This window comes from Nomascus leucogenys, chromosome 13 (assembly GCF_006542625.1).
Source record: "Nomascus leucogenys isolate Asia chromosome 13, Asia_NLE_v1, whole genome shotgun sequence".
NCBI classification, from domain to species: Eukaryota; Metazoa; Chordata; class Mammalia; order Primates; family Hylobatidae; genus Nomascus; species Nomascus leucogenys.
The window spans coordinates 56,620,527-56,635,237 of NC_044393.1; the positions used below are offsets into that span (position 1 = coordinate 56,620,527).

Sequence of the window (14,711 nt, forward strand, 5' to 3'; positions counted from 1 at the left end):
AAAAGCTTATCCACCACGATCAACTCGGCTTCATCCACGGGATGCAAGGCTGGTTCAACATACGCAAATCAATAAACATAATCCATCACATAAACAGAACCAATGACAAAAAACATAAGATTATCTCAACAGACACAGAAAAGGGCTCTGATAAAATTCAATATACCTTCATGTTAAAAACTCAATGAACTAGGTACTGATGGAACATATCTCAAAATAATGAGAGCTATTTATGACAAACCCATAGCCAATATCATACTAAATAGGCAAAAGCTGGAAGCATTCCCTCTGAAAACCAGCACAAGACAAGGATGCCCTCTCTCACCTCTCCTATTCAACACAGCATTGGAAGTTCTGGCCAGGGCAATCAGGCAAGAGAAAGAAAGAAAGGGTTTTCAAATAGGCAGAGAGGAAGTCAAATTGTCTGTCTGCAGATGACATAACTGTGTATTTAGAAAACCCCATTGTCTCAGCCCAAAAACTCCTTAAACTGATAAGCAACTTCACTGAAGTCTCAGTATACAAAATCAATGTGCAAAAATCACAAGCATTCCTATACACCAACAACAGACAAGCAGAGAACCTGATCATGAATGAACTCCCACTCACAATTGCTACAAAGAGAATAAAATATCTAGGAATACAGCTAATAAGTGAAGTGAAGGACTTCTTCAAGGAGAACTATAAACCAAGGCTCAAGGCAGTAAGAGAAGACACAAAAGACCCAAACTAATGAGAAAACATTCCATGCTCATGCATAGGAAGAATCAATACTGTGAAAATGGCCATACTACCCAAAGTAATTTATAGATTCAATGCTATTCCTATCAAACTACCATTGTCATTCTTCAGAGTTAGAAAAAACTACTTTAAATTTCATATGGAACCAAAAAAGAGCTCACATAGCCAAGACAATCCTAAGCAAAAGGAACAAAACTGGAGGCATCATGCGATCTGACTTCAAACTATACTACAAGGCTACAATAACCAAAACAGCATGGTCCTGATACCAAAAGAGGTATGTAACTAATGAAACAGAACAGAGACCTCAGAAATAACACTACACATGTACAACCAGCTGATCTTCAACAAATTGGACAAAAATAAGCAATGGGGAAAGGATTCCCTATTTAATAAATGGTGCTGGGAAAACTGGCTAGCCGTATGCAGAAAACTGAAACTGGACCCCCTCCTTATACCTTATTCAAAAATTAACTCGAAATAGATTAAAGACTTAAATGTAAAACCCAAAACTATAAAAACCCTAGACGAACGCATAGACAATACCATTCAGGGCATGGGCATGGGCAAAGATTTCATGATGAAAACACCAAAAGCAATTGCAACAAAAACAAAAATTGATAAATGGTATCTAATTAAACTAAAGAGCTTCTGCACAGCAAAAGAAACTATCATCAGACTGAACAGGCAACCTACAGGATGGGAGAAAAATTTTGCAATCTACCCATCTGACAAATGTCTAATATCCAGCATCTCCAAGGAACTTACACAAACTTACAATGAAACAAACAAAAAATCACAAAGTGGGCAAAGGATATGAATAGACATTTCTCAAAAGATGACATTTATGCAGCCAACAAACATTTAAAAAAGCTCAACATCACTGATCATTACAGAAACGCAAATCAAAACCATAATGAGATACCATCTCATGCCAATCAGAATGGCAATTATTAAAAAGTCAAGAAACAATAGATGCTGGCGAGGCTGTGGAGAAACAGGAATGCTTTTACACTGTTGGTGGGAATGTAAATTAGTTCAACAGTTGTGGAAGAGTGTGGCGATTCCTCAAGTATCTGGAACCAGAAATACCATTTGACCCAGGAATCCCATTACTGGGGATATACCCAAAGGAATATAAATCATTCTACTGTAAAGACACATGCACATGAATGTTTACTGCAGCACCATTTACAATAGCAAAGACATGAAACCAACCCAAATGTCCATCAACGATAGACTGGATAAAGAAAATACGCTACACACACTATGCAGCCATAAAAAAGAATGAGATCATGTCCTCTGCAGGGACATGGATGAAGCTGGAAGCCATCATCCTCAGCAAATTAGCACAGGAATAGAAAACCAAACACCACATGTTCTCACTCGTAAATGGGAGTTGAACAATGAGAACACTTGGACACAGGGAGGGGAACAACACACACCAGAGACTGTCAGGGGGCAGAGGGCAGGGGAGAGAGAGCATTAGGACAAATAACTAATGCACGTGAGGCTTAAAACCTAGGCCAGGCGCAGTGGCTCACGTCTGTAATCCCAGCACTTTGGGAGGCCAAGGCGGGCAGATCACCTGAGGTCAGGAGTTCAAGATCAGCCTGACCAACATAGAGAAGCCCTGTCTCTACTAAAAATACAAAATTAGCCAGGCGTGGTGTTGACTGCCTGTAATCCCGGCTACTCAGGAGGCTGAGGCAAGAGAGTCGCTTGAACCCAGGAGGCGGAGGTTGCAGTGAGCGGAGATCGCGCCATTGCACTCCAGCCTGTGCAACAAGAGCGAAACTCCATCTCAAAAAACAACAACAACAAAAACACCTAGATGACAGGTTGATAGGTGCAGCAAACCACCATGGCGCATGTATAACTATGTAACAAACCTGCATGTTCTGCACATGTATACCGGAACTTAAAGTAAAATTAAAAATTTTAAAAAAGAAGAAAAGAAAAAAATAAAAATAAAAATAAAAAAATCTTCTGAGTCTCCTACTTTAAGTTCTGTAGTTTTAGATTTTACATTTAGGACACGAATTCATTCTGAGTTAATATTTTTATATGAAGTGAAGTATGGATACAAGTTCACTGTTTTGCATATTGAGATCCAATTGTTCCTGCACCATCTGTTGAAAAGACTATTTTTTTCTCTACTAAATGTGTCAAAAATCAGTTGTTCATATATATGTGGGTCTATTTCTGGAATCTCTGTTCCATTGATCTTTGTGTCTTGATTACTTTAAAGAGTCTTTGTAATAAGTCTTCAAATCAGGTACGGTTATTCCTCTAACTATGTTTTCTCTTGAAAGTTATTCTAGCTATTCTAGATCCTCTGAATTTCCATATGAATTTTAAAATCAGCTTGTCAATTTCTAAAAGCCTCCTGGAATTTAAACTGAAATTCTGTTGAATTCATAGATCAAGTTGGGAAGAACAGTACATCTTAATAAACAATATTAAGTCTTCCAACTGATGAACAACATTGACTGATTGATTGATTTAGGTCTTCTTTGTTCTCAACAATATTTTGTAGTTTTCAGTGTACAGGCTTTGCACATCTTTTGTTAGACTTATCCTTAAGTCTGTCATATTTTTATGCTGTTATAAGTGGTATTTTTGAATTTCAATTTCCAATTGCTTGTTGCTAACAGAGTATACAGAAATACAATTAATTTTTTGTATATTTATCTAGTATACTGAAATCTTACTCAACTCTTTTATTAATTATAGCTTTTTTTGAAAACTCGAAACAAGATACCAGGACATACCTATTAGAATGACTAAAATTAAGACAGTGTAACATGTGTCAGCAAGCTTGTAGGGGGAAGTAGAACTTTCAAATACTACTGGTAAGAATGTAAATATTGGCTGGGTGTGGTGGTTCACGCCTGTAATCCCAGCACTTTGGGAGGCCAAGAAGGGTGGATCACCTGAGGTCAGAAGTTCAAGACCAGCCTGTTCAACATGGTGAAACCCCGTCTCTACTAAATATACAAAAATTAGCCGGGCATGGTGGCAGCCGCCTGTAATCCCAGCTACTCAGGAGGCTGAGGCAGAAGAATTGCTTGAACCCGGGAGGTGGAGGTTGCAGTGAGCCGAGATGGCGCCATTGTGCTCTAGTCTGGGCAACAACAGCGTAACTTTGTCTCAAAAAGAAAAACAAAAAAAAAGAATGTAAACATTACAACAACTTTGAAAAATAACCTTGGCAATTTCTTAAAAAGCTAAACATATACCTACCATATGATCTAGACATTCCAATCCTAGGTACTTATCCAAGAGAAATGAAAGGATATGTTCCTACAAAGACTTGTACATGAATGTTCACAGCAGCTTAATTTATAATATTAAAAATTTAGGAACAATCCAACTGTCCATCAGCATGTAAATGGATAAACCAACTATGATGTATCAATGGAATACTAGTCAGTAATAAAAAGGCAAAGGTATTAATACACACAACAACACTGATGAATTTCAAATTTACCTAAGACTCTCCCTTTCAAAGTGTACAAAGCAGTGGTTTTTAGTACACTGACAAGGTGGCACAAAAGTCACCACTATCTAATTCCAGAACATTTTCATCACCCTAAAAACAAATCTGTATCCACTAGTAGTCACTCCACACCCCAGTCTCATAGAATATACTTAATTTCCAGATGACAATATATTTCATCTGGGTGTCCCAAATCAAGCCTCAAACCTTTGAAGTTTGAAAGATTGCTTTTAAGTTAATTTCAAGGGTCTGTGGTATAAACACTGTTACTCTTCATCATTTTATTCTTTCTAATGAAAAACAGAACCATACTGATACAGACACTGACAATTTTAGAGAAGTTCCAATCACAGAAGTGTCATTTAGTGTACATGTATGTAACTGTCATAGTGACTGCAAAATTATTACTTTTATTCAAATATTAATTCCAAATATAGCAACTTGTTTTTCCTTGGCTTCTCCTTATTATAAATGCCAGGACTGGTCAAGACTGAACTACAGTGGTGAATAAAAAAGACATGATGTCTTTGCAAATATTAAATCACACATCATCTGCAAAGCTTTTAAAAATTAGATTAATACAATCCACTTTGAGATCATTCCACCATGAACTATATTTGCTCAAAAACTTTTTAACAATCTTTATAAAAACTTTAGGTAAAGCCAACAGCACATTGGAAGGATAATGGTTTTACACTCTGCATTATACTAACTCAGAACATTATGATCAATACTTGTGCCTGTTTTTTTGTGGGGTTTGTTTTTGTTTTTTTGACAGAGTCTCGCTCTGTCACCAGGCTGGAGTGCAGTGGCACGACCTCGGCTCACTACAACCTCCGCCTCCTGGGTTCAAGTGATTCTCCTACCTCAGCCTCCCGAGTAGCTGGAATTACAGGCGCGCACCATCACACCCAGCTAATTTTTGTATTTAGTAGAGACGGGGTTTCACCATGTTGGCCAGGATGGTCTCGATCTCCTGACCTCATGATCCGCCCGCCTCAGCCTCCCAAAGTGCTGGGATTACAGGCGTGAGCCACCGTGCCCGGCTGTGCCAGTTTTTGTTTTTTTTTCGAAGACAAGCCCATTTGTATTACAGAATCTGTCAATTATAGAAGAAATTATAATCATAATCCAATCAAAATTTAGCACTTTTTTAATACTGAAGGAGTGTCAGTGATGACAAACATCCATAATAACCCTTGGAATAATATGCATCTATGTTTAATGATTCCATAATCCTACAAATTATTGTTGGTGCACAGATATTAAACGTGACAGAGGAAAACAGTGGCTGATACTTGGATTTTTACCCTTCTATGTTTAGATAATACTGTGAAAACAACACAAAAGCATTACTCACTGTTTAAAGTTAACTTTTTTTTTTTTAGAGTCAAGATCTCGCTCTGTCACCCAGGGTGGAGAGCAGTGGTGCAATAACAGCTCACTGTAGCCTCTAACTTGTGGGCTCGAGTGATCCTCCCATCTCAGTTTCCCTAGTAGTTGAGACTGCAGGCACATGCTACGATGCTCAACTTTTATTTTGTTTTAATTTTCTTTACTTCTCAATTTTTACTTTTTAGGGCCAAGTGGAGATCTGTTCTGTTCACCTAGGCTGGTCTCAAACTCCTGGCCTCAAGCAATTCTGCCTGCCTCTACGTCCCAAGTAACTGGGCCTCCAGGTACCAGCCACCATACCCAGCTTTTAGGTTTAACTTTTTATATGACATTTTCCTAGCCTACTAAATCACAAGTTAGAGATATTCCCAATGATTTTCCTAAGCAAAACCTATATTTCAGCAGTATACAATTGCAATGCTGTTGAAGTATTATTTGTGAAGGATTTCCTTGATTAATAAAAAATATGGAATAAGTATTACAGCATAGCATGACTATATAATCAAAAAATCAAAGACAGGAAAATTCAGAAAGAACATGTAATGCACATTTCTCTGATACTATTCTGGCATAACTGCTTTCAAAGCACAATACCAAGAGTAAGCGGACTCTTGATACCTGAAATGGATACAATTAAAGACTTCTGAGCCTATAAAGTACAAATGCCACTACATATATCCACTTCTGAAAAATTAGTGGGAACCCAGTGAAAAGAAGAAAACCACCAAGCCACATTAAAAGCGTTGGGCAGTTCTATGTGCACTCACTAGCTATTCAAAATTTTGCCTGAAAAATTATGAACTGCTGCATCATGGACTTTGCAGCTGGTTAACAGTCAAAACCATGAACATTAAACTCTTGACTGTCAAGGTCCTGCAATAAATGTCTGAGAAAAGAAATAAATTTTTAAAATCTTCTAAACATAGTATCAGCATGGGATTTGTCATCTTAAAAACAGTATTTCTCTAGAATATTTCCTAGAGAAAAGAAAACTTCACACAAAGACCTGTACACCTATTCATAACCACCAAAAACTGGAAACACCACAAATGTCCTTCAATCAATGAATCAATAAACAAACTGCAGGCTACTCATACAATGGTATTCAGTCAAACACAAAGTAACAAACTACTAGTACACTTCAAAACTTGAATAAATCTCAAAGGTATTATTTTGAGTACAAGAAGACAGCCTCAAAAGGTCACCTACTTTGTAATTCCATTTATAAGTCATTCTCAAAAAGACAAAACTACAATGATGGAGAAAAAATCAGTGGTTGCTAGGATTAGCGGAAGCGGGTACGCATCATCGTGAAGGGATAATGAGGGAATCTGGGGGAGTGATGGAATTGTTCTGTATCATGACTGTAATGGTGCTTACATAAAGCTATATATGTATTAAAATTCACAGACCTGTATACGAAAAAGGCCAATTTTACTATATAATTAAAATAAATAGCATTTCAATGAAATCAACTAATTGTACTTATTCATTCTGAGAAGAGTTACAATATTGTACACAGCCAATTATTTAAAAATTTGTTTAATAGTACTTGCTAATGGTGATAAAAGTCAACCAATCACGTGACTTAAAAATATTTAAATCTCTACTAACTTTTTAATTAAAAAAAAAAAAAAAAAACTTACCAAGTTCATTGAGACTCTGGGCAGCTTTTGTTATCTCTCTACTTCCCCCTTGCAGTTGTCCTTGGAGTCTCTTACTGAGATTCAAGATCCGAATAATCCTCCGAAGCAAATCACAGGCAACCTGTGCAAACATCACAATGTTAAGTTAGTTGATCCATGAAGTTTTATTACTATTAATAAATACTAATAACAAGCACAGTGGGTTGATAGGTGCAGCAAACCACCATGGCACATGTTTACCTATGTAACAAACCTGCACATGTATCCTGGAACTTAAACTAAAAAAAAAAAAAGCACAGTGACTCACATTGTGCTTAATATGTGAATCTACCCATTCTTTCCAGATGCTAAACATTCACTCATGCTTTTTTTGTTTCCCACCAACCACAAACCTAAATAATCGCAAGTCTTAAAAAGCATCAAATGTCCTAGGGAACTCACGGAAGTACTATATTTACATTTTACAATAAACTCCAATTCATCCCAAGTGGAGAGAACTTGGAATTGAGGCACTGTGAGAGCTAAGGATTCCTTCAGCCTTAAACCAACTTTCTTCTCTAGGCCAGTGGTTCTCAGTCTTGACTACAAATTCAAGTGGGTAGACTGAAAATGTTCCAATGCTCAGGCCACAGCCCTGACCAATTAAAACAGCATCTCTATGGGTTAGAACCAAGCATGAGTTATGTTTTTACGTTTTTAATATTCCCAGGTGGTACCAATGTGCAGCCGAAATTGACAATCACTATGCTAGGCTGCTGAGCTTCCCACTACTGCCTCCTGTTATTTCCAGTCCCAGCTTCTCTTTCCTATATCCTGCAGGAGTAGTCTTAAAACTTCTCTCAATTTCATTATTTTCCTAATCTTTTTTTTTTTTTTTTTTGAGAACAGGGTCTCAGTTGCCCAAACTGGAGTGCAGTGGCATGATCACACCTCATTGCAATCTCTACCTCCTGGGCTCAAGCGATCCTTCTGCCTCAGCCTCCCAAGTAGCTGGGACTACAGGCGTGTGCCACCATGCCTGGCTAATTGTATTTTTTGTGGAGATGAGGTTTTGCCATGTTGCCCAGGCTGCTCTCAAACTACTGGGCTCAGGTGAACCTCCCGCCTCAGACTCCCAAAGTGCTAGGATTACAGGTGTGAGCCACCATGAGTGATGGTTTTTAATCACTAATAAATTATAAAAGAGAAAGTACATAAACAACAAAATAAAACTATTGCATACACTTCCTATTCCTTTTCCCAGATCTAATACTAGGTCTTTACCTATCAAAAGGGTGAGATAAGAAATAAAGGTTCATGTATTTTAGGACACTTTATTATAGAAGCTGGATTCACAGCAGTTGCATGAGGGAGAGTGTGGAAGAGGGTGACATACTGAATAACCAACATGTAGTGATCTTCAGCCTCAGTAGTGATTACAAAGGAAAGAGCGACATTCCATACTGCTGCATCACAACCATTTCTGAATGGCTCCAAGGCCAACTGAGAAGCAAGGACATCCCCATTTAAGGAGAAAAATGGTGGCAATAAGAATTAAAAGCTCTGAGAAGCCAGGGTCCCTGAACCTCCAGGTATAAACATTCTTTAATGGGTGAAATAAATACATACACCAGAGCCACACACAGCCACACTCATGCACTCACAAGCAATACACCTATGTATCCATATACCACACTCAAACATAAAACAAACATATGTTTACAAACACATGTAAGTCAAAGTCAATCAAGTATTAAACATGTTTACCTGACTGCTTTTTCAGAGAAACTAGTCTGAAATACTTAAATTTAAAAAAAAAAACAAAAAACAAAAAAAGGAATGCCAAAGGAGAATTTTTCCCATGGAAATTCACAATTGGGGCATCTTTATCTTTTAATTAAATATTATTCGTTTTCTGAAGAGATAATACAAGCACGATTCAAAATTCAAGAAACAAAAAGAAGTAACATTGAAAAGTCACCCTCGTATCTCTGTCCCAACTATGCACTTAACAAAAACAATCACTGTTATTGTTGCAGGTAGTTAGTCAAGAGTGGGGCAGGAGAGGGCTATTGCGCCACCCACTAGGAACGTCAGTTGATGGTTCAGAAGTTATTACATTGCTTCTCTTTTTTTTTTTTTTTTTTTTTTTTGAGACGGAGTCTCGCTCTGTCGCTCAGGCTGGAGTGCAGTGGCGCAATCTCGGCTCACTGCAAGCTCCACCTTCGGGGTTCACGCCATTCTCCTGCCTCAGCCTCTCCAAGTAGCTGGAACTACAGACGCCCGCCACCACGCCCGGCTAATTTTTTTTTTTTTTTTTTTTTTTTTTTTTTTTTTTTTTTTAGTAGAGACAGGGTTTCACCGTGGTCTCGATCCCCTGACCTCGTGATCCGCCCGCCTTGGCCTCCCAAAGTGCTGGGATTACAAGCATGAGCCACCGCGCCCGGTAAAACTGATAAATTGGCACCCAGTGCCAGGGAGAGGATATTTCCTGATGGTCCACACCTGGTGCATTAAAGTGTTAATTGAATGCAAATGCCAGGGAGAAGCAACTTCCAGGGCATGTGCTTTAAGACACAAAATGGTGGACCTTCCGGGGGTACTCCACCTGAAAAAGGAAGAAAGCCTCAGGTGGGCATGCACAGAAATTCCTAAACACACTGCCTGTGCTCACCTCTTAAGGGTAAGGAGGGCACTGGACATGTGGGCAGCCCACCCTAAGGGAAGAATCTTGGGAAAGGAGCCAGGTCATAAAGTCCTCGGATCAAGGTTAAACACTGCACTTGACCTCAGTGCCCACTTGGGACTCTCCCAAGCGTACTTTCCTTTCTTTCTTTCCTGTTCTAAAGCCTTTTTAAATAAACTTCCACTCCTGCTCTGAAATGTGCCTTGGTCTCTTTTTCTGCCTTTATGCCCCTCAGTCGAATTCTTTCTTCTGAGGCGGCAAGAACTGAGGTTGCTGCAGACCCGTATGGATTTGACACCAGTAACTTGGATATCTTGCACTGGAAATATTATCAGTACCTTCCCTGTTAGAACTGACATTTTTAGATAAACAATTTGGAACGTAAAATCTCATTCCTCTGAGATTTTAAATACATCGTAAGAAGAAATTAAGCTCTTACTCTAAGATTGTGATCCAGAATTCCCTAATACTACCCAACAAAGGGTATGCTCTCAAAACATGCAATCTTTATTTCTGTTTTTATTTTTAGCAACCATACATAATCTGTCACCAAGTCTTACCAACTATCCTACTGCATAAAACAAGAGTTGTTATTTTACCTCTATTCCTACAAGCATCATCCTAATCCAAATCTTTATCACCATTACCTTAACATAGTGGTTTCTTGGCTAGCTTTCAAGTCTCTCATTGAAATCCACCCAGCCAGATTTACCTTCTTAAAAATGCAGTTTTTGGGCTGGGTGCAGTGGCTCACGCCTGTAATCCCATCACTTTGGGAGGCCAAGGTGGGCAGATCACCTGAGGTCGGGAGTTCGAGACCAGCCTGACCAACATGGAGAAACCCCACTTCTACTAAAAATACAAAATTAGCCGGGTGTGGTGGCATATGCCTGTAATCCCAACTACTTGGGAGGCTGAGGCAGAAGAATCGCTTGAACCTGGGAGGCAGAGGTTGCGATGAGCTGAGATCATGATATTGTACTCCAGCCTGGGCAACAAGAGTGAAACTCCGTCTCAAAAAAAAAAAAAAAACACAGTTTTCAGCACTCCAACCCCCTTTTTAGTAAACTTTAATGGCTCTTTACTTACAGATTATGTTGAATCTTCTGGGAATAGCACTTAATAAAATCCTTAGTTAATAAGTCTAACCTATTATAAGTTGATCTGTAAGGCATCAATTCTCACCATTTCCCAATATAGCTGCCTCCCTTTCAATCAATTTCCTTTCCCTCCCTGTTTTTTTATTTTAGACTTTTACTATTAAATATAACACAAACATGGAAAACCACACTCAGAGATACACAGCTAAATGAACTTAGAAGCAACACATAGATCAGAGACAGGACCATGTGAGCCACCACAGAAGCCCTCATGTACTCCCTCCCAATGCCATTACCCTTCATGCCAACCAAGAGAAACCACTACTCTTTTACATTAATCACTTTCTTACTTTTTTTTTATTATTGAAGTATAAATACCTAAGAGCTATGGTTTAATTTTTCCTGTTTTTAATCTGTTCTCTCACCTTCTCTTTTTTTCATTGCAATTTGTTGAATATATTGGATCATCTGTCCTAAAGTTTCCCACAGACTGGGTTTTGTTGACTGTATTCCCTTGATGTAGTTTAACAAGCTCCTCTATCTTCTATATTACCTGTAAATTAGTAGTTGGATGTGGGCAGCTTCATCAGATTCAAGTTTAGTATTTTTGGCAAGATTAAACATTAGAGGATGGTATATTTTAAGAGATGTATGATTTTCTCTCTTTTTGTGTTGAGTATCAGCCACTGATATTCAATGTCAAAATCCATTGAAACATAAGTGACTGCAAAATAGTAATAATCCAATTCTGTCGTTTTGTCTTTAGTTACAAGCATATGAAATTTCACTATAAACTTTACCTCATTGACTATTTGCTTACCTAGGAGTGTTGTTCATACAGAAAACTAAAAATAAATACTTAATCTTTCCCTTATTAGTTTTCAAAATGAAGGAATAATTTCCTAATATTCACCAATAATGAAAAATTAGTCAGTGGTTCTAGGGTTTTGCTTTTTTTTTTTTTGATATCATTATGAAATGGATTTAAACATAATAAGGGATGCCCAACCCAACATGGCTCTTATCCTTATTGATGCTCAAAGTGTTCCATTTTGGCCAGCAGAAGCCTCTGAGAGTGATTAACTGTACCACTTTGCCTGAGACTGAGAAGTTTCCCAAGTTTCAGGACTTTCAGTAGTAAAACTAAAATAGCTGGTCACCCAAAGCCCCTTCAAGTCAGATCCTGAGTTCCTTTGTCACGAACCGAGCAGTCGTTGGCAGCCTCCTCGGTATCTGGTATAAAAATGTTCCAGGATCATTTTATACATTTCATGCCCCAGACCTGGAATCAAAGATTTCTCAAAGAAGCCCTGGTTTCTTTTAGTAGAAAACAGCATTATTTTTTTTTTTTTTTTTTTTTGAGACAGTTTCACTCTTGTTGCCCAGGCTAGAGTACAATGGCACAAACTTGGCTTACTGCAACCTCCCCCTCCAGAGTTCAAGCAATTTTCCTGCCTCAGCCTCCTGAGTAGCTGGATTACAGGCGCCCGCCACCATGCCTGACTAATTTTTGCATTTTTAGTAGAGATGGGGTTTCACCATGTTGGCCAGGCTGATCTCGAACTCCTGATCTCAAGTGATCCACCTGCCTTGGCCTCCCAAAGTGCTGGGATTATAGGAATGGGCCACTGTGCCCATCCAGAAAACAGCATTTCAAGGCCACATTCACGGAACTAGGTTTGTTCATTTCTGGGACTTTTCCATAGACATAGCTAGGAAATGTCAGCATTAAAATATCACATAAATATTCATTTGATTTATGCCACAATACACATAAAACATTCTCAGATTAGCATACATATACATATGCACAAATATATATATACACACAAATATAAGGTATATACTATTTTTAAATAACATTAAAGTATCTCAAGTTCATACTGATATTTCTAATTAAAAATCAGAAGTACAGGATTTAGCCTTCTTACATCTATATAAATATAAATAGTATATAATTTCTTCTACATTAAGGTTCCTAGCTCTCAAGAACACAGAAGATAACGAAATTAGAATAATGTATAATTATTCATTTGCTTTGCTGCACAATACACAGAAAATACCTGATCAACAAGACCAACACTACAGTCAAAAGTATGATGGCAGAAAATAGTTTTTAAAATTTTTTGCATATGCTCTTCCCACTGTTTTTTACAGCTGAATTATATTTCTTTGCCAAAACATATAGTCATTACATACTATTCTTTATAACCTTTATTTAATCCTAGTTCTCATGCTTAACACTAGTCTCACGGTGATTTTTTTCTAGTCAGTGTTTGCTGTTCTGCAGCCTCCACTGGTGATACCCAAGGAAACAGGGTCTGGAGTGGACCCGCAGCAAACTCCAGCAGACCTGCAGCAGAGGGGCCTGACTGTTAGAAGAAAAACTGACAAACTGAAAGCAATAGCATCAACATCAACAAAAAGGATGACCATGCAAAAACTCCATCCAAAGGTCGCCAACAGCAAAGACCAAAAGGTAGATAAATCCACGAAGATGAGGAAAAACCAGTGCAAAAAGGCTGAAAATTCCAAAAACCAGAACGCCTCTTCTCCTCCAAAGGATCACAACGCATTACCAGCAAGGGAACAAAAGTGGATGGAAAATGAGTTTGACAAACTGACAGAAGGACACTTCAGAAGGAGGGTAATAATAAACCCCTCGCCAAAGGAGCATGTTCTAACCCAATGCAAGGAAGCTAAGAACCTTGAAAAAAAGGTTAGAGGAATTGCTAACTAGAATAACCAGTTTAGAGAAGAATATAAATGACCTGATTGAGCTGAAAAACACAGCAGGAGAACTTCGTGAAGCATACGCAAGTATCAATAGCCGAATAGATCAAGTGGAAGGAAGGATATCAGAGACTGACAATCAACTTAATGAAATACAGCGTCAAGAAAAGATCAGAGAAAAAAGAATGAAAAAGAACAAACAAAGCCTCCAAGAAATATGGGACTGTGAAAAGACCAAACCTACATTTGATTGCTGTACCTAAAAGTGATGGGGAGAATGGAACCAAGCTGCAAAACACACTTCAAGATATTATCCAGGAGAACTTCCCCAACCTAGCAAGACAGGCCAACATTCAAATGCAGGAAACACAGAGAACACCACTAAGATACTCCTCAAGAAGAACAACCCCAAAACACATAATCATCAGATTTGCCAAGGTTGAAATGAAGGAAAAAATGTTAAGGGCAGCCCGAGAGAAAGGTCAGGTTACCCACAAAGGGAAGCCCATCAGACTAACAGCAGATCTCTCTGTAGAAACCCTACAAGCCAGAAGAGAGTAGGAGCCAATACTTAAAATTCTTAAAGAAAAGAATTTTCAATGCAGAATTTCATACCCAGCCAAACTAAGCATCATAAGCAAAGTAGAAATAAAATCCTTTACAGACAAGCAGATGCTGAGAGATTTTATCACCACCAGGCTTGCCTTACAAGAGCTCCTGAAGGAAGCACTAAATATCAAAAGGAAAAACCGGTACCAGCCACTGCAAAAACAAACCAAAAGTTAAAGACCATCAACACTATGAAGAATCTGCATCAACTGATGAGCAAAATAACAAGCTAGCATCATAATGACAGGATAAAATTCACACATAACAATATTAATCTTAAATCTAAATGGGTTAAATGCTCCAATTAAAAGGCACAGACT

At 38.2% G+C, this 14,711-nt stretch overlaps 1 protein-coding gene across 1 annotated transcript in view; it reads right to left on the reverse strand.

Annotated features, from left to right (window-relative positions):
• Nucleotides 1-14,711, reverse strand: part of COG5 (component of oligomeric golgi complex 5) — a 370,238-nt gene that overhangs the window by 330,656 nt on the left and 24,871 nt on the right. Inside the window, exon 6 of the mRNA XM_003268142.3 lies at nt 7,285-7,405. Within this exon, the coding sequence (XP_003268190.2) occupies nt 7,285-7,405 (121 nt within the window). The remainder of the gene's footprint in view (nt 1-7,284; nt 7,406-14,711) is intronic.